Source organism: Macaca fascicularis, chromosome 4, assembly GCF_037993035.2.
Source record: "Macaca fascicularis isolate 582-1 chromosome 4, T2T-MFA8v1.1".
NCBI lineage: Eukaryota > Metazoa > Chordata > Mammalia > Primates > Cercopithecidae > Macaca > Macaca fascicularis.
Genome location: NC_088378.1, coordinates 112,724,882 through 112,750,278, shown reverse-complemented (window position 1 = coordinate 112,750,278; position 25,397 = coordinate 112,724,882). Strand labels below are relative to the sequence as shown.

General features: G+C 36.1%; 2 protein-coding genes across 24 annotated transcripts in view; one reads left to right on the top strand and one right to left on the bottom strand.

Annotated features, from left to right (window-relative positions):
• Positions 1 to 25,397, bottom strand: part of KHDRBS2 (KH RNA binding domain containing, signal transduction associated 2) — a 634,276-nt gene that overhangs the window by 502,421 nt on the left and 106,458 nt on the right. The gene's annotated exons all lie outside the window — the stretch shown is intronic.
• On the top strand, positions 23,836 to 24,299 carry FKBP1C (FKBP prolyl isomerase family member 1C). The gene has a single exon (XM_074039030.1). The coding sequence runs from the start codon at positions 23,958 to 23,960 to the stop codon at positions 24,204 to 24,206; it is 249 nt and encodes an 82-aa protein (XP_073895131.1). The 5' UTR covers positions 23,836 to 23,957; the 3' UTR covers positions 24,207 to 24,299.

Genomic DNA, 25,397 nt, shown 5'->3' with positions numbered 1-25,397 from the left:
ACAGCATCCCAGATCCACCTGATAGCATCGGGGCTTTGGCCCACATGTGGCTCACTGGTGATTATGTACGTGAATGAATGGCTTAGAGGGGAAACCCTGGATTTTGAAACATTATTTCACAGTTTATAGCTTGCTCAATGGGAAAAACATTAAATTGCACATTTTAAGGTCATATCTCAAGGATTAGTTTCACTCTCTTCCAAGACTTAAATTCATTACCATAAACTATGAATGAACTGAACATTAGGGAATAACCTGCTTAGTATTTTAAACAGAACATGCTACAGAGTCAAATTCCAAATCCAAATTTGCTTGTACAACTCTAATGCTGAGCAAATGATGAAATTCCTTCATTTCTGTTTATTTTAAAATAAAATCCGGTTAGTAATAAAGAAAAAAAACTATGAGTAGAGAGTCAAATTCTTGGAGTCCAAGCATATTTCATCTCAAATAGCAAATGGACACCTTCTTTTGCATTATACTGCAATTGATATTATGACATAATAGTCAATATTTGCCTCTTAAAAAATGTTTCAGCCTTTATATTGTTTTCTTAAGCACAAAAAATAACTAAGCACAATGCTTCCCCCCTTTAAAAGAGTATGCATTTAAAAATAAATTAGATAAATATGAACTATGATATTTAGTTTCATTGATTTTAAAGCATGGGGAGAAAAATGGCCGAATATGATCATTGCTATCTACTAGGGCCACGCTTACTTACATTATGGTGAGTTGCTCTGGGCGGTAGGGACCTAGGAGCAGCTACCGTTAGACTCACTCAATCCTACTGCCTTTAAAAAAAAGATACTTGGCATAAAGTATACTTAGTTCTCTTGAACCATGTGTATAGTCTAAGGGAGATTCTTTTGCTACCCTTGGAAACTCTCCATCCAGGCTTTGTCTAAAGCATTCACAGTATGATTTTAACGGGAACAGTCTCAGGCATTTCTCACACAGCATCCACTATTTCATCCCCGACGTTCCTATCCTGGAGTCACAAAATAGGCCTCTCTGAAGGAGTTCGAGGTACTAGAGTCCTGAGTATTTGATTTCTTTGTTTCACTAGTAGAAGCATTTCTTTCTTTTATTATTGAGTTAATCATCTTGGTAGTAAATGACCACAGCCCTTCCCAGACAATACAAAATGGGGTAAGCCAAGGAGAGCACCAAGTGAGAGGCTGTATGAAAAGGTATCAGAGAAGACTTTGTAGAAGACATTGGAAAAACCAAATGTCAGGTTAGGAAAGGTGGGCACAGAGGTGAAATAACACGCCCAGGCTCCAGGGACACACCACTACTCAGGTGTCATGGAGATTCCGTCTGTATCCTTTCATGATAGTTCCCTTTCCCATCCCTATTTTCTTCTGCGTTATTTCACCTGCTGTATTACCTCCCAGTCTGGATTTGAGTAGAAGAAAAAGGAAATGAAATTCCCTAAAATTACTGCACCAAAGTGATTTTATAGGACTTCTAGTCAGATTACTTCTAGAATATATCAAATTTTAATTTATAAAAATAGTAATATAAGCCCTGGTTTTTATCCATTGAAAAAAAGAAATAAGGTTCTGATTTATATACCACCTCAATCTCTGCTCATTTTCTCTGTATGAAGGAAGATCACTTCTTACAATTTCCTTAGTTTCTCCTATTCATCTAGAATTAAGACGTAAAGGGAAAAATTAAAAACGGAATGAATGATTCATGGATAAAGGGGTTAAAAAATCATGGGAGCAAAAATGATAAAACAATGAGGGTGTCACAAATGACATTGAGGAGAATGCCAACTGGAGGAATGCCATATTAAAAATATTACCACATAGCTTTATTTTATTTAGATTCTAGTTACACAATGATATCAAAAGCTTTTAGTTTTGAGAATTACTCATGCCACAATTAAACCAAAACAGGTAAGTGACTAATGGCACAATTCAAGGGAGGGAGGGGCCATTCAAGTCCTACAAGAATTGTCATGTAGACTGAATTCAAGCAGTGAAGAAATATTGAAGGGTCTTACAACAGAGAATGACATTATTTTAAAATCCTCACTAAGATCTTTTGTGAAAAATAAATCAGAAAGAGAAAGACTGAATTCTGCAAAACCAGTCAGAAGGCTGTAGCAGAAATGTATATAACATTTATAATGGGAGTCTGGGAGATGGTAGTCTGGAAGACAGGGGTTGCAGTGGGGCTGAAGAAATGTAACAGGATTTGAGCTGGGTTTAGAGAAAGAAAAATGGATAGGATTTAGTAATTGAAGAGTCAAAGCAAGAGTTAAAGATGACACCCAATTCTGGCTGTGTAACAAAGAGAATAAATTCACTGGAAGAGGGATAAAAAAGTACCAGCAGAGATTCTAAGGAAAATAAAATTAATTGGGTTTGAATGTGGTGAGTTTGAGTCATCTTAGAAACATTCAGGTGGAGATATCAACCAAGTTACTGAATATGTAAATCTGGAGATCAAGAAAAAGTATCCGCGTTGAGAAAAGATACAGTCTTAGGAGTCATTAGCAAATACATGGATCGGAAGATCATGGCAGAAGACGAGATTGTCTGGGATTGGTATAGACTAACATAAGGGACCTAGGTCAAGATCTATGCATATGTCTTCTGCCTTGCATGCTGTCTTCAAGACCACTAAGGTTTGGCTCTGGCCCCAACACTGCCCAAGACATAGTAAAGTATGCATGCATCATTTTATTCAACTTCATTGCTAAGCTATTGTTTCTGTAACTCATGAATACTATTTATATAATCTAAAACAATTCCCCCCATAGTCGTTTTTAAAATGAACAGTAGAAGCTATTCCCATATCTGTTTTCCACAGTTTACAAAAATACAAGAGTTCACATAGTCATTTGCAAAAAGGGTGAAAAAGGGGAAAACTTAAAAGTGAGTGTTTCTGCATAATCTTTCAATTTTTGTGAAGAGTGGACTGTTCTATCCTGCTGGTGTATTTTAGGGGGAAAATCCCATAATTTCAGAGTGCAGAATGGGGTCATTCTTTTGCTCACACATGTGAAATAAGATTGCAGCAATTTCTTTGTCTAGTTAGACAATATATTGTTTGGCAGCCAAATTTTGTATGTTAATTTAAGGCATTTCCCCCTACATTTTCCAGGGTGTAGTCAGAAAAAAAAAATCTTTATATACTAAAAAATAAAAGGATCTTAGCAATGCCATCAATCCAATTATACCTGATAGCTCAGGTACCGAATCACTGTGTGTAAAAAACTTTTAATAATTTCAAAGGATCTGTGACAAATATAAAAAAAAAACCATGTGAAAAACATTTCCCAAGTTCTACTAAACTATGTACTTTTTAATGCATTTTGTACTACCTATTTTTTGTTAACCAAAAAGTTTTACGTTAATAGTCAATTTCAGAGAGAACTTTTGAAGACTACATTAAATCTTACAATAAAGCACTTATTTGGCCAGTTCAGCAGAGTTAGATTGAACTAAAAGCAAGATGAAGTAATGGGATACATGATCATATGTTGATTATTAAGTCAACTGCAATATTAGTATAAAACTATAAAATAAAAACTATTTTAAGACTGAAATAAAAAGCGTAGAATGGGGAATATTTTTCGCATTTTGTTAGATTTCATTTGCTGGTAAAATCATAAAAATGTGTTACTAGACTTTTTTTTTTTTAAACCATTTAGAGGTACTCTTCTAAAAAGTTAATTTTGTAGATTTTTATGATACCACAAAATTAATACTTTTTCCATTAGGTTAAATATAATATCTTACTCTTAAAAGAAGAAAATAGGAATGAGGGCTGGGTGCGGTGGCTCATGCCTGTAATCCCGACATTTTGGGAGGCCAAAGTGGGCGGATCACGAGGTCAAGTGATCGAGACCATCCTGGCCATCATGGTGAAACCCTGTCTCTACTAAAAACACAAAAAGTAGCTGGGTGTGGTGACACTCGCCTATAGTCCCAGCTACTCAGGAGGCTGTGGCAGGAGAATCCCTTGAACCTAGGAGGCGAAGGTTGTAGGCAGTGAGCCAAGATAGTGCCACTGCACTGCAGCCTGGGGACAGAGTGAGACTCCTCCAAAAAAAAAAAAAAAAAAAAAAAGAGGTAAGTTAAGCCCAATATGGGTATAATTTAATGCATGTTTGTGAAGCTTCAATATTTGTTTGATATTTCTGGAACTATTCAACATATTCCCAACTAACTGAAATGTAGAACATTTTGCTCTCGTTTAGTTAGCACGTGGAATTAAAATTATATCTTTGAGATGTGTCTTCAGATGGGAACACAGGAAATGTTCTTTTGAAGTATGTACTCATTTATTTTAATTCCAAGTGGCATATGAGTCAGAGGTCTAATACATAAAATACAATAATAATAGCATGTTTTATATAATGTTTATCATTTCATTGTTTAATATTACATGTAGATTATTCATTTTCCAATTTATGACATTTCATGAATATTGATCACCACTTCCAAACATTTGAACAAAGAAGCAGCATAAAGAGAAATAATGTTTTAGAACTGTATTTAAATAAATATGGCTAAAAATTCAGTTTGTAAATAAGCAACGCAGATATAAAAGTAAGATTTATGCATAGCTTCCCCCTTTTCAATCTTGATGCATTTTCAAATGTGTATGTGAGTTTCAACAATTGAATTATATGTGCCTCAATCTTCTCTTCTGTACAGTATTTATTCCACAGACATTAAATGGATTTAATCAGGTAATAATATAAATCACAAAGAAAAGTGCTTGATACATAGTAAGCAGTCAGCAAATCACAACTTTTATTACCTGTAATATAATCATTATCTCCTTTCATCCATTTAATCCCTATTCTTATTAGTGCCTTAATCATTCTCGCATTCAGGAATGGCATTACAGAACTGTTAGATAAATAATTCCGACTATCTGTTTTATTACACTCACACAGAATATGGCACAGAGTAGGTGCTCCCTCCAAAAAGACTGTCATTAAATGAAGAAACAGAAGAAGCTAATATTTACTTGATAATTATACTTGTGTCAGCTTACACCATGTGCTGTCACTATGCCAGGTATGTACATAAATTTTCATGTATTCCCGATGAAACCTCACGGCATGTCATTATATTCATGTTGAAGCTGAAAAACAGTTAAGATGAAGGTGTTTATGAAACTTCCCACTGGTCATAGTTAAACGATAGTGCAGCTGTGGTTGAAACTCAGGTCTATCTGGTTCCAAATTTTATTTTCCCATTACATTACATTATCTTTCCACAGATCTCATTAGCATCTCAAAAACTCTGTATCTTAATATATTCTTACAGATTTCTTTCCAGGGAGAAACTTTATAGGCAAGGAAAGAGGCCAGACATAAAAATTACCATGTTACAAAAACATCCATATAAATTAAGGTTTCTCTTATTGAGAGAACTTGAGAGTAGGAAGATAAACATTATCCTGATCTTACTTCTGTGTTCCTCTCAACACTACATTCCAAACAATACCTTCTCTCTCTTGCTCTGTGTTTTAAAAATAACGATCTATTTTTTTTCATATTCTTGCTTTTTTTTTCAAATGTTAGCCTCTAAATTTTAAGGAAATAATTAAAAACAATCTGACTTCAGGCTTCTATGCAAACTAATACAATCTCAAAGTTTCTCAATCCAGCCTACGGTGAGATAAAATTAGGAAAACTGTTCAAATGTACTATAGCATTTACTTAGACCAGTGATAGCATCTTTTTCATTTTCACATTAAATGCCACGTGACTGTCATACAGATCCAAAAAATATCTCTTGAATGATTTAATGGATTAATTGGAATTAATACTCAAAATGATGACGTGGAGGATGTGTAGGCTCATTTTTAAAAGGTCAAATAATGTTCAATATGCTGCACTTAGTAAAAATGGATAATTAAATAATGAAAACATAACGTTCAGTAATGACTTGAAAGTGATTCCTGAGTTAACCTTTTAACTTCATTTTAACAAGAAAATTTGGTTAAGCAAAGTAACCGATTAGCTAGGCTTTAGAGTTGAGTAAAATGTTCACTTTAATTGCTTTATTCTTATACTTTAACTCTCTCTGCCAAGATTAGAGTGGCATTGAGGCAACTGTCATCAATGAAGATAGCAATATGGAACCTCTTTCAGAGGACTCATGATGTCATTGCTGCAACTGTGAAAGGTGCCTGGGAATTCTGTAAGATGAGGAAAATGGTGATCAGGTGATCCCTGTTCTGAATCCATTCTACAGTAACTGTGCTTCCATAAGTGGGAGTATCTTAGAGAAGAGACTACATAATTAAAGTTGATCCCTAAACGACAAGGGGGTTGGAACATCTACTACTCACAAAGTTGAAAATCCACATATAACTTTTGACTCCCCTAAAACTTAACTAATAGCCGACTGTTGACCACAAAACTTACTGATAACATAAACAGTCAATTAACACATATTTTGTATATGTATTACATACTGTATTCCTGCAATAAAGTAAGCTTGATAAACAAAATAAAATGCTATTAAGAAAATCATAAGGAAGAGAAAATATATTTTCTACTCCTTAAGTGGAAGTGAATCATCATAAAAATCTTCATCCTCATTGTCTTCACATCAAGTAGGCTGAGGAAAAGGTAGGCTGAGGAAAAGGTAGGCTGAGGTAAAGGTAGGCTGAGGAAAAGGTAGGCTGAGGAAAAGGTAGGCTGAGGTAAAGGTAGGCTGAGGTAAAGGTAGGCTGAGGAAAAGGTAGGCTGAGGAAAAGGTAGGCTGAGGTAAAGGTAGGCTGAGGAAAAGGTAGGCTGAGGAAAAGGTAGGCTGAGGTAAAGGTAGGCTGAGGTAAAGGTAGGCTGAGGAAAATGTTGAAGAGATGGAGTTGATCTTGTGGTCTTAGGGGTGGCAGAGGTGAAAGAAAATCCATGCAAAAGTGGGCCCAGTAGTTCCAACTTCTATTGTTCAAGGGTCATTTGTATTCTGTATCCTTTCATAAAGTATTTATTGACCACCTACTATGTGCTAGATATTGTTCTAAGTGAGTGGAATACATGAGGAATCGAGAAAGAAGAACTTGCCATTTTGCAACTTTACATTCTGACATGAAGAGACCATAATATAACAATCAAGCAAATTATAAACTATATTAAAAGATAATACATGCTATAGGAAAAAAGAAAAACTAGAAAAAGGTAAAGGGATTGTGAGTACTTGAGTAGCGATGGATGAAGGTTGCTATATTAAAAAGGTTGTCTAACTTAGACCTCATTAAGAAAGTGTTATCCAAACCAGGAGTGGCTTTACATGAGATAGGTAATTTTGTAAATGTATGAGGGCCAAGTGCTAGGAACGCTAGCCAGCCAGGGTTACTGCACAAAATGAATAAACAAGGCAACTTAAGACATGGTAATGGGCAGTCAACTCTTGTAGGCAACTGCAAACCCCTGTCTTTTACTTTGAGTAAAATGAAGGACCACTGGAACTTTTTGAGGAGTTACATGATCTGTATGACCTATATGTTTAAAGATGACGATGGCTATTCTGTTAAGAATAGATTGTAAAGATACTTGTATAGGAGCAGAGAGCTGGGTTGAGAGAAGATGACAACTTAGGCCAGGTAATAGCACACTTGAGAGAAAATGATGACTTAGGCCAGGGTAAGAGCCCAGTTGAGAGAAGGTGATGACTTATGCCAGGGTAACAAGAGCTCTTTGTTCTAATTTAAAAAAAAAAATTGGGGGAAATACACATAAAATATTACTGTATTTACATTTTTAAGTATACAGTTTAGTGGTGTTAAACACATTCATAATGTTGTACAATCATCACTATCATCCATCTCCATAACTCTTTTTATCCTTGAAACTGAAATTCTGTATCCACTGAACAATAACTCTCCATTCATCCCTCTGCCAAGGCCCTGGTGATTGCCATTCTATGTTCTGTCTTTATGATTTTGACTACTTAAGTAACCATATATAAGTGTAATCACACAGTATTTCTCCTTTTATGAATGGCATAATGTCCTCTTGGTTCAACCATGTTGCAGCACATGCCAGGATTTCCTTTTTTCACCTTCGATCTAGTTGTTTTTGGATATAATGTGAGTCTCTTATAAATATCATATATTTGAATCATTTTTAAAAATCTATTGTCAATCACTTTTGATTGGAGAGTTTAAACTGTTTACATATAAAGTAATTACAGTTGGCCCTGCATATTCACAATTCCACATCTATTGATACAGTAAATCATAAATTTAAAAGAATTAAAAAAATAAAATATAACAATATGATAAAATAATACAAATAATATCCAATACAATATAACAATAATTTACATAGTATTCGATATTATAAATTACGTACATGGTATAAGTTATTATGAGTAACCTAGAGCTCATTTAAAGTATATGTGAGAATTGCATAGGTTTTATGCAAATACTAGGCCATTTTAAATAAGGAACCTGAGCATCTGAGAATTTTGGTATTTGCAGGGGTCCCAGAACAAATCCTCTGAAGATTTTAATGAAAAACTATACTGATAAGGAGAAATGTACTTCTGTCATTTTGCTACTTGTTTTCTACATGTTTTATAGCATTTTTGTCCTTCATTTCTGGCATTATTGTCTTCTTTTATGTTTAGTTCATTTTTTGTAGTGAAATATTTAAATTCCTTTCACATTTTCTTTTGTATGTATTCTATAGCTATTTTCTTTGTGACTACCATGGGCATTACATTTAATATCCCAAAATTGTAACACTCTAATTTGAATTTATACCAACTTAATTTCAGTGACACACAAAACTCTGCACTTTTACGGCTTTATACCTGTTTGCACTGTTCATGTCACAAAATTACATCTTTATGCATTATATGCCCAAAAACATAAACTAATAATTTTTTTAAGTACATTAATATCTTTAATTATATAGTAAAAAAGTGAAGTTACAATTTTACCAGCTTTTAGACCATTTAAAAAGATGTATTAGTCTCTTAAATCTGTAGAAAATTTAAAAAAATGGAGATACAAACCATTGTTAAGATAATACTAGCTTTTATAATTGCCCTTTATTTACCTTTATTAAGATCTTTATGTCTTCATCTGGCTTCAAGTTACTGTCTAGTTTCTTTTAATTTCACCCTGAAGGACTCCCTGAAGCATTTCTTGCAGGGAAGGTCTAGTAGCAGTGAACTCTCTCTGAGCTTTCGTGTGTGTGGGAATGTGTCAATTTATTCCTCACTTTTAAAGAACAGTTTTGCTAGATATAAGATTCTTGATTGACAGCATTTTTGTTTTAGCACTTGAGATATATTTTCCTACTGCCTTCTGGTCTCTATAGTCAACTGCTAACAGTTGAAATGGATCAAAACTAATGGCAATTTACTACTCATGACTTCGCCTGGAATTTGCAATACTTCAATAGGCTTCAGTAGTTACAGAATAGTTACATCAGACAGATTCTGCAACTGCAATTGTTGTCTAGATAGGAAGACAGATTTCTGGTGCTTCCTACTTCATCATCTTCCCACAGACCCTTCTCAAATTCATGGTATATTTTGAACATAAGACTACTAAGTTTGCCTGGCAGGTTGGATAGAATGTGCAGGAGAAAGAGAGGAGTGAAGGATGCATCCATGGTTTTTGACATGACCAAGTAAAAGTATCAGGTGTTGTCACCAGCTGAGACAGTGTAGATAACAGATAGAGTAGAAATGGGGTGAGAAGAATATTGGTTGAATCTGAGATGTCTAGATATCCATATGGTGATGTCAAGTGGGCAGCTTCAAGTAAGCCTTGGAGAGAGGCCTTGGCTTGATCAGAAGCTTATGTAAGGGCATGGCACAAGTGACATCACAAATGGAGTGTGGGTGTAGACAGGGAGGAGCACTATAGATAATTTTTAGGGAACTTCAATATCATTAAGTTGTGTGGAAGAGTAGAAACCAGCAAACTAGGCTGAAAAATACAAGCAATTTTGCAACAGGAGATAAAAATAGTCTTGTCCTGGAAGCCAATGAAGGCAATGTATCAAGAATAGTTAAAGACAGACTTTAATTCCTGTGATTTCTTTATTGCTGCAGAGGCAAAACCAGCACCACTGGAAACTTACAAGGATAAGGATCATATTTCAATGAGGAAATGGAAAAACTGAACAGCGATATCTACTCAATATTAGATCCAACTGGTTTATGAGGCACTGAACTTTCTTTTCAATCCTAGAAGTATTCATATGCAGACTGATGAGTAGCACAAATACTGTAGAAATGATTCCTAAATTGGGTAGAAGATTCAGCCATATGACCTATGAGACACACTCCCAACTAATGAGTAGTTTATTTCTGCCTCACTTAACACCAGAGGAGAAATACATCTGTTTTTCCATCTGTGGGCCTTTGAAATCTTAGCAGTCTGTGTCCAGAATTATCTCAATGCTTCCTCAGATAAAAGAAAGTGAATTATACAATGGTTTAATGCAAAGAGAATCTTTGGTGCAGACAGATCCAGGTTCAAATGTTAACATGATCATTAATATATTGTGGGGCTTTAGGAAAGCCACTTACATGGTTTTTAACCTTACGCTCTTCTTTAGAACACTACAATGTACTTCAGAAAAGAAAATAGCAGTTCGTTCTGCTTTTCTCAGTGTCTGATATATACAGGGTAGTCATAAAAACTGTAATTCTCTTAAGTGTGAGGTCCCAGGTTTAAGGACTATTTTACAAAGTTTTAAAGTTAGTCATTCCTCTAAGCTTGAGTTTTACACTATGCTCTTAATTTAAGCACCATATCTATTCATAAACCAGAAATAAAATGTGCATTGTTTTTTCATAAAGACAAAATCGAATATGGTTTTTAAACTCATAATAGATTTTGGTGGGTTTTGGAGTCATGTTTGGGGTTAAATTTTCTACTGCATGTTTTAAGATATGATTTGCTTAGATTATAATAATAAACTACACAATGTAATAATGAGGTAAAGGCAACAGGCTGTAAACTTACTGATGATATTATTTTGGCAAGTCAGTTCCTATGAGAGTTTCCTTACATATAAAATGGGAAGGATAGTATTATTAGAATTTTTGTGACAATCAAATGAGTCATAGATAAAAATTGTACGTTATTTGGCATATAGACAATACATAATAATTCTCAGTTTTAATTATCTAGGGAAAAATAAAAGTTTCTACATAGAACCAATTTTTCTACATTACTTGCTTTCCATTAGCCCAAACTATTTCTAAAATGTCTTTATTATTAGGAAAATAACATTAATAGTAACTAATTCAAACAGCACAAAAATGCCTGCAATAAAAAGGGAACCCCTTTTACTTCAAATTATCTGTCTTACATTTATTTATATATAATTATATGCACATGTATACACATGCATGTATACCTTTTATACTAAAGGGGAACAAATGCATTTGTTTCATGTAACAATATGTATTCTTGCAAATATATAATTCTAACATAAATAGCTAGATGGGCAACTGTACCTTTGTGATATTAATTAATTTTGCAAAACTGCTCTCTAAAATACTTGAGTCTATAATCTCTGACCAAGAGATTATGGAGTGAAATTTTCTACATGGCCTAAAATCATTATTGATTATAATCAAAACTTGTCAGTCTGTTTTGATTCTAAAGAACAGAAGCATCTCAAATTAATCACAATTTGTATTTTTCTAAAAAGTGAGGTTCACATTTTTTGGAAATTTCCCTTACACTATACATATGTGATAGGGACATTAGCTTCTTGTTCAATTAGAAATATGAATTCATCTATATAGAAAGACATGGATTTTTTGTCATGTGTTTCAAATATTCATATAAATTTAGAATTTCCTTTTTAATTTTAGTAATTAATTATCAAAATGACTTTTCTTGTACAGAAGTTTTCAATTTCTGTTTCAAAGTAATTTATTCATTTACTTATTGCTTCAGTAATTTTCATCATTTTTTGGAAATGCTTTCCCCAATTAAACTTTATGAAATAAAATTGTCCATAACTCATTCTAGTACATTTATTTATTTATTTATTCATTGGCACTTAATTTTAGTTAGACACAGAATTTATTTTGGTGTACGAGGTAAGATAGGGATCTGGTCTTCCTTTTCTTTTTTCTCCAATTGTTTTACTGGTTATCTCTCCTAACACTTATTCAATAAATGATTTATTCACATTGTTGTTAATATCTACTAATTATATGCATCCATGTTTATTTAATAAGGAATAGAAAATTGGTTTTATTAAATGCATTTTTTGATCTAAAAAATTAGTGAATTTGTTTATTTTTAAAAACTAAATCAATCTTGCATTCCTGAAATGAACTACATTTGAGTGTAATTTACTATGCTGATAGATGCGTTCTACTGAAATACATTTGGTAATATTTTTGTAATATTTCTTATTACTGTAAAATAGACATAGCATAAAATTTACCATTTTAACTATTTTTAAAATATATCATTGTCATTATTATTTTTAGAGACAGGGTCTATATTACCTATGTTGGACTTGAACTTCTGGGTTTAGGTGATCCTCCAGCCTTAGCCTACCCAGTAGCTGCGAAGTAGCTGCACGCCACTATACCTAGCCCATTTTAACTAATTTTAAGTGCACGAATATGTGGCATTAAGTACCTTCACAATGTTGTGCAACTATCCATTTCTAGATGTTTTCATCATTCCAAACAAAAACTCTGTACCCATTAACGAATAATTTATCATTCGTTCCTCCCCCGCAATCCCCTGCAACCTCTATTCCACTTTCTGTCTCTGTAATTTCGCCTGTCCTAGGAACCTCAAAAAGTAGAATCATATATTTGTTCTTTTTGACTGGTTTATTTTATTTAGCATAATGTGTTCAATGTTCATCTATGTTGTAGAATATAATAGAATTGCATTGCTCTTTAAGGTTGAATAATATTCCATTATATGTGTATACCACATTTTATTGATCTGCTAATTTGTTGAGGATATTTGGGTTGTTTTTATCTTTTGGCTATTGTGAATAATACTTCTATGAACACTAGTGCTCAACACTTGGTAATATTTTACAGTTTTCCAATTGGTATTCACAACTGAGGTTGTTCTACAGTTTTATTTTTGTGACATCCTTACGAAATGCATGTATTTTTAAGAAGGTTCTTTATAAAATTGCATAAATCTAAAATTGTGTATTACACAAATTTATTTTCACAATGACTTACCTTTAAAAATGAAAATAAAAGTTACTCCTAATTTTTCTACATGGATCTAAATGTCTTTCAACAAGTTGGTTGCAGTCAGGTCCTAACTTAATAAAAGTATTAATAATCCCTTCTACATGTTTCTAGGTAAAAAGCATTAATTTTTACCTCCTTATTTCTCATAGAAAGTTTTATTTTGCTGCTAATCCCCCAAAATACAGTATTTAAGTTTATATCAAAATCACTTGCTTCCACTTTTCAAAATCAATAATAAAATGGAAATCCATTCTATTGATAAAGCAATGTCTCTTGATTATAATGGTGATATTTCTTTTCTGATCTCTTAAACATCTGTCTACATGAAAGGCCACTCCTACTGCAACAACAAAAGAAATAGCAGAAGACTCATCTGTGCACTAATAAGTGTAGAGAAGCTTACTGAAGGCTCCCTGAGTTAAACAAACAAACAAATGAACAAACAAGCAAATGAAGAATGGCAGGATTGTAGAGAGGCATATGAGATGAAAGAGTTTTTGGCTGTCACAGGGCCTTAAAGAAAGAATACGGGTTTGGACATTTTTCAAAAAGCACCTGCATTTTAATGGTCCTTTTGAAGCAGTCTTCAGTTTTCCAGTTGAGGGTAAATGTGAAAATAAGAAGCCACCCTCTCAAATAAAGTAGAAAATATTAGCCTGAGGTATGAGAAGGAAAGGGCTAGGAGTTTTGTTAGAGAATGAAAACAACTAGTTAAAACAGGCTGAATATTCACTAGACCTAGAAAAGGAGAGACTGGTATGATTTCAGGAAAATCAAGGACATATTTGCAAGGGGTCATAAAAAATGATGTGAATAGAAGCACAACTAATTCAGAATTAGAAATGCATGACTCAATGTGGGATGAAAACATAAAAAATTAAAAAAATACAAAATGGAAAAATAATATTTGAAGTACATGGGAGAGGCATTAATTAAAAGGACGGGTAATCAGAAAAGACAAATTCTAGACATAATACCACTGAAAATTTCTAAATTTTCCTAGAAAACAGGATTATTTCACATGCCATTCTATTGGAGAGAGTATAATCTACAGCAATTTGAAATGTTTTTCCTCATAAACATGTGAATCAGTGTCATATCGTTTTCTCAATTAAAATTTAAATTCACAAACGAGGAGTTGGGAAACTGATATGAATGAAACTGAAATCACAAAGCCCGTCAAATCCTCTCTTCCATTTACTTTAGAAAAATAAAAAGCAATGCTGTGCAGTGGTCTGTGGTAGAGATAAAACAGGTTTAAGCTGTAAGCTACAGAGTGGCTTCTGAAAAACCATATTGCTTACAAAAATAGACATGTTTCCAAGATTGTAAGTGGTTATATTTGGCTTTGAGTTGTAGTTTCAACAGGAGTTGTAGCTTCCACATTTAGGAACTATTCTTAAATGATCTGATAACTACTTTAAAAGTCAGAAAAATCACACTCATCAAGTACTTGGACTTGGGTATTTCATCTTTTGATGTATAAAGAAGGAAACTCACACTCTGTGGGAAGACATGGCAAGTTGCAACCATGGATGAGACTCCTTCCAACCAGGCACAGAAGGCTGCCCCTTTTTCTGGGACTGAATAGAATAAGAAGAAGTATAGAGCAAGTGAGATGGTTTTAAACACTTTGGAACTTTAATTTTCTGCATTAATCTGCATAAGAAATTGATTTGAAAACCAGCACAGGGGAACGTGGCTGCGTTTGATCTTAAAAAAGGTCAAATTTGGGGCAGATTTACACTCCTGGTAATACACTGCTTTAAAAAGTTGGCAGTAACTCAAGTCAAGAAATATAAAGTGGGCCTTGGGGCAAATTTAATTGAAGAAAAGGTCTGATGTATTTCACAGAATTCTAAAAGTACATCAAAGAGATACTTTTAAAAGGCATTGAGAGGCTGAATTGCCTAGGTGAACAAACAGGTACACCAGCAAGCAACAACTAGATACCCTCTTACAAGAGGAAGCCGCACATTCCTGTCCTCTAATGGTCTCTCAGTTTACCCAGACACGTGCCAAGCATTCCTTTTGCATGTCTAGCAGTAACAAAATATAGCACAGCTTGTGCCATTTAGGTATACCTTGGTTTATTAGATCCTACAAGGCACTTGTTTGTTGTGGCACAAGAAAATATGGAATTGTTATCATTTCTCCAAGGATAATAATTGTCTTCATTAATATCAAATTTATACCCTAAGCTATGTTATTCTTTTTGTATCTGTAACAGCTTTGCATTTCACCACTAACTCGTGATGTAATCGTACTGAAGACATTTAAAACTGCAAGTAAACTCAATACACATAGTTCCTACACTACTAACAACTTACTATAAGAAGTCAGTACCACATTTACACATGTACAGGCAAAAACAGTGAGCTACGATCACTGCATGCCTGAAAGAGATTGTATTATGATGCTGACTGTAATATGCACAATAGGTGGAGATGTTAAAATTTGAAAGAAATGGCATATTGGACAATGAAACATAGTATATGTGGAGGAGAAATAGCAAATGTTAAGAATAGTGTTTATTCTCGTCATATATAAAAATATATATGTATACATGAATATAAATATATATACATTTATATATATACATACATATATAATTTAGTGTGTGTGTGTGTATATACACACACACACACACACACACAAACACACACACATACACACACACACATTTTTTTTTAACTGCTCCTTGCAAAGCGGGGCTAACTCATAGGCAGTGCACCTAGAGTCAGCCTCCAGATTCTTCAAGAATGTCTTAGGAATATGGAGGAACATACTGATACATGTTGCCTTTGTAGAGGCTTAACTATCAAGAAATAATTGGGGATTGGGTCAAAATGGCAGACTAGAAGCAAGAAGCTCATGTGTACTGCTCTCATGGAGAGGAAAGAAAAGGGCTAGTGAACGCTGACCCAACAAGCTGATCACCTAAGAAATTGCTTTGGGATCCATCAAGGCAGGAAGAGGACACAGCAGAGAAGAACGAAGCTGGGCAGAAACCCATATGGAATCAATGCGTAGACAGGAGAAGCTCCCCATATGGGAAAGGGTAAGTGAGTAGGAATTCCATGGGAGATTCACACTCTCTTGACAGGGACCTGTACAAGACTGGGGACGGGAAAATGCCCCTGGCCCCACTGCACTACACCACACACTTCTAAACTGAGGCAGAGAGCTACCAGTAGTTTTGGCAAAGGTAACTCTGAAGTCCACAGAGACCTCTGAAGCCTTAGACCCTGAAACAGACTAGTACCAGTGCCACAGCCCTGATGGAATGTGTGGGAGCAGTAAGATTGATCCATTCACCCTCACCAGACAAAGCTTGGGGCCAGCTTCTGGCCCAGTGGTCCCTCCTCTGCTTGAACTCAGCTGGTGGGTACGGCCTTCTGTTGTCTTAGAAAATACCCAGATAGCAGGGCGGGTGACTTCACCTACCCCCAACACTGGTAGCAATGTGTGCCACACCTGCTAGATCTTTTAGCCCGCTGTCTTACTTCTGTCCAAACTCTGTGGGAAGGCACGATCATGTGTTCCCTGGGAAAGCACTCAGTCGTCTGACACCACCCACTGCCGGCTTAGTTGGTGACTAAGCAGGGAGAAGCCTTCACTGAAAGAAGTGAGACACCTGTGTTCACAGGCTGATGGAGGATCAGGACGTGCCTCCCTCCACAGGGCCAACTACAGCCTGTCTGCAGACCACTGCCGCTACCTGAGGAAGCCTCATGGAACAAAACATCCAGCAAAAGAAATGCGGGGATGGAGCTTGATTGAAGGGGGCTCCTCCAAGGCCTGGAAGTAGACTACGTGAGTGGGCCATCCCTCTCCGGAGTATCACAGAGAACTACTGCCAACTGTGCCAAAAAACAGAAGAGCCACACAGCGGAGTAAGAGCCTATCTGCTGGCTAACACTCTTAAGTGCCACCTACTGGACTATGGCCAAAAAATACAGGACTAAAATATTTTGCCAGCATATCCCAGCCAACACATGTGCACCCTGCTATAGCACCATGGCTGTTGGCACATGAGAAGAACCATGGATCCCACTGCTACCACCCTGATGAAGCACTTTGGCTGGCACCCCCCATCAAACAGTTGTGACCACAAACCAGAATCACGTTAGCCTCCCCAGCACAGCAGTTTCCTCATCTCAAGGGGCCAGAGAACAAAGATGGGGACCTGGTACCAGTCCACTCAGGGTAAGAGCATGTAGCCCAGGAGTGCAGAACTGAGCCACGGTCCCCTGAAATATTCCAGAATCAAAGCCAGTTGACTGAACCCGCCTTATACCAAAGTCAAACTGCCAAGGGCATCAAAGAAGATAAATGCAAAAAAAACCCAAACAAAGGACAGTGACTTCAAATATTAAAGGACCATTGGCCCACACAGAGAGAAAGAACCAGTGCAAGAACCCTGGCAACTCAAAAAACCAGAGGGTCTCCCTACCTCCAAACAACTTCATTAGTTCCCCAACAATGTTCTTAACCAGGCTGAACTGGGTGAAATGGCAGATACATAATTCAGGGTATAGATAGGAATGAAGATCACAGAGATTCAGAAGATAGTAAAAATCTAATCCAAGTAATCTAAGGAATACAATAAACCAATACAGGGAATAAAAGATGAAGTGGCCATTTAAAGAAAGAACCAAAGTAATCCGAGAGCTGAAAAATGGATTACAAGAATTTAATAATACAATCACAAGTATTAACAACAGAATAGACCAAGCTGAGGAAAGAATCTCAGAGCTCAAACACTGGTCCTACAAATCCACTCAGTCAGATAAAAATAAAGAAAAAAAGAAAAAACATGTATGAAGAAAACCTCGGATAATATGGGATTATGTAAAGAGATCAAAACTACAACTCACTGGTATCTCTGAAAGAGAGAGAGAAAGCAAGCAACTTGGAAAGTATATTTGAGAATATTGTCCATAACAATGTCCCGAACCTTGCGAGAGGCCAATATCCAAATTCAGGAGATGCAAACAACCACTGTAAGATACTATAGAAGATGACCATCCCCAAGACACATAGTCATCAGATTTTCAGTCAAAATAAAATAAAAGACATTAAAGGCAGTTAGAGAGAAGGGGCAGGTCACCTACAAAGGAAACCCAATCTGGCTAACAACAGTCCTGTGAGCAGTAACCCTGTAAGCCAGAAGAGATTGAGGGCCTATATTCATCATTCCTAAAGAAAAGAAACTACAACCAATAATTTCGTATCTTACCAAAATGAGCTTCATAAGCAAATGAGAAATAAGATTATTTTGAGACAAGCAAATGCTAAGGGAATTCATTAATACCAGACCTGCCTTATAAGAGGACCTTAATGGAATACTAAATATAGAAACAAACGACTATTATGCACCACCACAAAAACACACAAGTACATAGACCATTTACACTATCATGCAACTACACAGTCAAGTCTGCATAATAACTACCTAATAACATGATGATAGGATCAAATCACACATATCCAAACTAACCTTGAATATAAATGGGTGAAATGCCCCAACTAAAAGGCACAGAATGGCAGACTGGATAAAGAAGCAAGACCCAACTGTATGTTCCTTGAAGAGACCCATCTCACATGCAATGACATCCACAGGCTCAAAATAATGGTGTAGAGGACTACGTGCTTACAAACAGGGTGTTCCCGATAAGTCCTGCTCTCGCAAATGAAGCAGGGTGTTCCCCATAAGTCCTGCTCTCGCAAACGAAGCAGGGCGTTCCCGACAAGTCCTGCTCTTGCAAACGAAGCAAGGCATTCCCAATAAGTCCTGCTCTTGCAAATGAAGCAGGGTGTTGGGGGCATGTTTATATGTAAACATTTTGAAAATCCAGAAAGTCAGGGAAAGGTCAGAAAAACAACAATGTGTCTTGTGACTTGGCAACATTCCATAAACGACTGTATAAAATAAAGCAGAGCGCACCATTCGAGGCAGCCGCCATGTTTGTCTTGTCTTGTGTTGTCTTGTGTGTTCATTCCTTTGTTTAGGAAACACGCGGACCCCAACATAATGGGATGGAGAAAAATCTACAAAGCAAATGGAAAGAAAACAAACAAACCAAAAATAAGGGGTTGCTACTCTAATCTCAGACAAGCAAACTTTAAGCAAACAAAAATCAAAAGAGAAAAAGAAGTACATTACATAATAGAAGGGTTCAATTCAGCAAGAAGACTTAATTATCCTAAGCATATATGCATGCAGCATAGGAGTACTCAGATTAATAAGCAAATTCTTAGAGACCCACAGAGAAACCTAGATAACCACACAACAATAGTGGGAGACTTCAACACACCACTGACAGTATTAGATCATCATGGCAGAAAACTAACAAAGATATTCAGAACCTGAACTCAACACTTGGCTAAACGAACTTAATAGACATCTAAAGAACTCTCTACCCCAAAATTTCAGAATATATATTTCTCTCTGCACATGGCACTTTAAAATCGACCAGACAATTGGCCATAAAACAATCCCCAGAAAACTGAAAAAAAAAAAAAAACCGGAATCATACCAAGCATGCTCTTGGACCGCAGCACAATAAAAATATATATCAATGCTAAGAAGATTGCTCAAAACCACAGAATTACATGGAAATTAACCTGCTCCTGAACGACTTTTGGGTGAACAATGAAATTAAGGCAGAAATCAAGAATTTCTTTGCAACTACTGAGAACAAAGATACAACATACAAGAATCACTGGGACGCAACTAAAGCCTTATTAATAAGAAAGTTTATAGTGCAAAATGCCCATATCACATAACTAAGAAGATCTCAAATTAGCAACCTAACATGACACCTAGAGGAACTAGAGAAACAAGAGCAAACCAACATCAAAGCTAGCAGAACACAAGAAATAAACAAAACCAGGCCTGAACTGAAGGAAGTTGTAACCTGCAAAAAACACAAAAGTTCGCATCCAGGAGTTGGTTTGCTGAAAGAATAAATAAGATAAACCACTAGCTAGACTAATAAAGAGAAAAAAAAAGAGATGATCCAAGTAAACACAAAGAAATAAGAAAGGGGATGTTACCACTTTAGGGATCCCACAGAAATACAATAACCTTGAGAGACTATTAAAAGCACCTCTATAACACATGCTAGAAAACTTGGAAGAAACTGGTAAATTCCTGGACACATACAACCTCCCAACACAGAACAAGGAAGAGACTGAATCCCTGAACAGACCAATAATGAGTTCCAAAATGGAATCAGTAATAAACAGACTATCAACCAGAAAAAGCCCAGGACCAGTTGAATTCACAGCCAGATTTTACCAGATATATAAAGAAGAGCTGGTCCCATTCCTACTGAAACTATTCTAAACTCTAACTCATTCTATGAATACAGCATCATCCTGATACCAAAGCCTGGAATAGACATTATGAAAAAAACTAAAACTTCAGGCCAATATCCTTGATGAACATAGATGCAACAGTCCTCAACAAAATAGTAGCAAACCAAATCCAGCAGCAGATTAAAAAGCTACCATTCCACAATCAAATAGGCTTTATCCCTGAGATGCAAGGTTGGTTTAGCATATGCAAATCAATAAATGTGATTATTCACACAAATTAAACTAAAATAAAAAACCATATGATCATTTCAATAGACACACAAAATTATTTCAATAAAATTCAACATCTCCTCAGGTTAAAAACCCTGAACAATCTAAGCATTGAGGGAACATACTTCAAAATAGTAAGAGCTATCTATCAAAAACCCACAGCCAACATACTGAATGGGCAAAAGCTGAAAGCATTCACCTTCAAAACCAGAACAGACAATGATGCCCTCTCTCACTACTCATATTCAACATAGTACTGGAAATCCTAGCCAGAGAAATCAGGCAGGAAGAAGAAATAAAAGACATATAAATAGGGAGAAAGCCAAAATATCCTTATTTTCAGATGATATGATATTGTACCTATGAAGCCCCATAGTCTCTTCTCAAAAGCTCCTAGATCTGATAAGGAACTTCAGCTACATTTCAGGATACAAAATCAATGTACAAAAATCAGTAGTAGTATTTCTATACACCAACAATATCAAAGCTGAGAATCATGTCAATAACACAATCTCATTCACAATAGCCACAAAAATCCTAGAAATACAGTTAAATAAAAAGGTGAAAAATAACCTAGAAATACAGTTAAATTAAAAAAAAGGTAATTTTGAGAATTACAAAATACTGCCCGAAAGAAATCAGACAAGACACAAACAAATGAAAAAACATCCCATGTTCATGGATAATGAAAGAATCAATATTTTTTAAATGGCCATACTGTTCAAAATAATTTACAGATTCAATCCTATCCCTATAAAACTACCAATGATATTCTTTTTTTTTTTTTTTTTTTTTTTTTTTTTTTTTTTTTTTTTTTTTTTTTTTTTTTTTTTTGTTGAGACAGAGTCTCGCTTTGTCGCCCAGACTGGAGTGCAGTGGCCGGATCTCAGCTCACTGCAAGCTCCGCCTCCCGGGTTCACGCCATTCTCCTGCCTCAGCCTCCCGAGTAGCTGGGACTACAGACGCCCGCCACCTCGCCCAGCTAGGTTTTTGTATTTTTTAGTAGAGACGGGGTTTCACCGTGTTAGCCAGGATGGTCTCGATCTCCTGACCTTGTGATCCGCCCGTCTCGGCCTCCCAAAGTGCTGGGATTACAGGCTTGAGCCACCGCGCCCGGCCCCCAATGATATTCTTTACAGAATTAAGAAAAACAATTCTAAAATTCATATAGAACAAAACAAAAGAGTCTAAATAGCCAAAGCAATCCTAAGCAAAAAGAACAAAGCTAGAGGCATCACATTACCTGACTTCCAACTATATACTACAATAACCAAAACAGCATGTTACTGGCACAAAAAACAACCACCGAAACCAATGGAACAGAACAGAGAACCCAGAAATAAAGTCACACATCTACAATCACCTAATCTTCTACAAAGTCAAAAAAAAAAAAAAAAAAAAGAAAAGAAAAAAAAAGAAAAAGAAAAACAAACAAAACAAAACAAAAACAGGCAATGGGGATAACTAGCTAGCCATAAGCTGAATATTGAAGCTTACGCCTTCTTTACACTAGTTACAAAAATAAACTCAAGATGGATTAAAGACCTAAATGTAAAATCCAAAACTACAAAAACTCTGGATGATAACTTAGGAGATACCATTCTGGAAGTAATCCCCGGCAAAGACTGCATGACAAAGATACTAAATGCAATTGTATCAAAAACAAAAATTGACAAATGGGTCCTAAACTAAAGAGCTTCTGCAGAGCAAAAGAAACTACTGATAAACATACAACCTACAGAATGGAAGAAAATATTTGCAAACTATGCATCTGACAATGTTCTAATATGCAGCATCTACAAAGAACATAAAAAAATTAACAAGGATAAAACAATCCCATTAAAAAGTAGGCAAAGTACATGAACAGTTACTTTTCAAAAAACATACATGTGGTCAACAAGCAAATGAAAAAATGTGTAACATCACTAATAATTAGACAAAATGCAAATCAAAAGCACAATGAGATACCACCTCACACCAGTCAGAATGGCTATTATTAAGAAGTCCAAAAATAGCACATGCTGGTGAGGTTGCCAAGAAAAGGAAATGCTTATACACTGCTGGTGAGAATGTAAATTTTATCAGCCACTGTGGGAAGCAGTTTTGCAAATTCTCAAAGATTTTAAAATAGAACTATTATCTGACTCAGCAATCCCATTATAGGGTATATACTCAAAGGAATATAAATCATGCTACCATAAAGACACATGCACACATATGTTCATAACAGCACTATTCATAACAGCAAAGACACAGAATCAACTTAGATGCCCTTCAATGGTAGACTGGATTTTTTAAAAATGTGGTATGTATACACCATGGAATATTACGTGGCCATAAAAGAAGTTACCATGTCCTTTGCAGCAATACAGATGGAGCGGGAGGACATTATCTTAAATGAGCTAATGCAGGAACAGAAAACCAAATACTGCATGTTCTCACTTGCAAGTGGGAGTTAAACATTCAGTACACATGGACACAAAGAAAGGAACAATAGACACTGGCGTCTACTTCAGGGTTGAGGGTGGGAATAGGGTGAGAATGGAAAAACTACCCATCAGGTACTATGCTTATTACCTGGGTGAGGAAATAATCTGTACATCAAATCCCCACGACACACAATTTACCTGTGTAATAAACCTGTGCATGTAACCATGAAACTAAATTGAATATTAAAAATAAGTAATTGCTGTGATTCCGAAATATTTGCAAATGCAAACAATAGATGCACAACATCTATTTCTCTATTAATCTCTTTTGAAATAAATTTTGTTGTGTATTTTCAAGGTACACAAAATTATATTATGGGATACATATACAAAGTAAAAAAAAAGTTACTAAAGTGAAGCAAATTAACATACTCATCTTCCGAATACTTGCCCATTGTTTTATTTGCTTTTGTAGGCAAAAGCAGTTAAATTCTACTCATTTAGCACGAATCACAAATACATGTCTATTAATTTTATTATAAAAATACAAGCCAAGAGGGACTAGGCAGAGCCGTGGAACCACTGCCAGGTCGCTGTCGGTCCACGTAGCGCTGCCAGCGCGCTCAGCGTCCGCCGCCGCCATGGGAGTCAGGTGGAAACCATCTCCCCAGGAGATGGGCGCACCTTCCCGAAGCGTGGCCAGACCTGGGTGTTGCACTACACCGGGATGCTTGAAGATGGAAAGAAATTTGATTACCCCCGGGACAGAAACAAGCCCTTTAAGTTTATACTAGGCAAGCAGGAGGTGATCCGAGGCTGGGAAGAAGGGGTTGCCCAGATGAGTGTGGGTCAGAGAGCCAAAATGACTATATCTCCAGATTATACCTATAGTGCCACTGGGCACCGAGGCATCATCCCACCCCATGCCACTCTCGTCTTCGATGCGGAGCTTCTAAAACTGGAATGGCAGGAATAGCCTCCTCCCTTAGCTCCCTGCTCTTGGATCTGCCATAGAGGGATCTGGTGCCTCCAGACGTGTGCACATGAATCCACATGGAGCTTATCCTGATGTTCCACTCCACTCTGTATAGACATCTGCCCTGACTGAATGTGTTCTGTCACTCAGCTTTGCTTCTGACACCTCCATTTCCTCTTCCCCTTTCTCCTCATATGTGTGTTTACCTAAACCATATGCCATAAACCTCAAGTTATTCATTTTATTTTGTTTTCATTTTGGGATGAAGATTCAGTTTCAGTCTTTGGATATAGGTTTCCAGTTAAGTACACGGTCAGGTATTAACAGCACAAGTGATAGGTTAACGTTAGAACAGGAATTGGTGTTGGGGGCCAGGGGTTGCAAGAATATTTTATTTTAATTTTTTAGATGAAATTTTTATCTACTATATATGAAACATTCTTGTTGCTGCGCTGCAAAGCCATAGCAGATTTGAGGCGCTGTTGAGGACTGAATTATTCTCCAAGTTGAGAGATGTCCTTGGGTTAAATTACAAGCCCTACCTAAAACTGAGGTGGGGATGGGGACAGCCTTTGCCTCCACCATTCCCACCCCACCCTCCCCTTAAACCCTCTGCCTTTGAAAGCAGATCATGTTCACTGCAATGCTGGACAATATAGGCATCAGTCCCTGGGCCGGCAGGGACCTCTGAAGCCTTCCTCGTGGCCTGGCTTATTTTTTTACTTTTTATTTTTTTTCATCCTGTGGTTTTTCTAATGGACTTTCAGGAATTTTGTAATCTTATAACTTTCCAAGCTCCACCACTTCCTAAATCTTAAGAACTTTAATTGACAGTTTCAATTGAAAGTGCTGTTTATAGACTTAACACCCAGTGAAAGCCCAGCCATCATGACAAATCCTTGAATCTTCTCTTAAGAAAATGATGCTGGTTATCACAGCTTCAGCTCTCCTGTTTTTTGAGCTTGGCTCCCTCTGCTGATCTCGAGTTTCCTGGCTTTTCCTCCCTCAGTGCCTTCTCACCCCTTTGCTGTCCTGTGTAGTGATTTGGTGAGAGAAATCATTGCTGCCCCTTCCCCCTCCGCACTATATATGAGTCTCAAGTTTTATTATTGCAATAAAAGTGCTTTATGCCGGCTTATCTAAAAAAAATATATATATATATATATATATATGTGTGTGTGTGTGTGTGTG

Excerpts from the sequence above, each read along its gene's own strand:
- FKBP1C (XM_074039030.1), top strand. The coding sequence starts at position 23,958 with ATGCTTGAAGATGGAAAGAAATTTGATTACCCCCGGGACAGAAACAAG.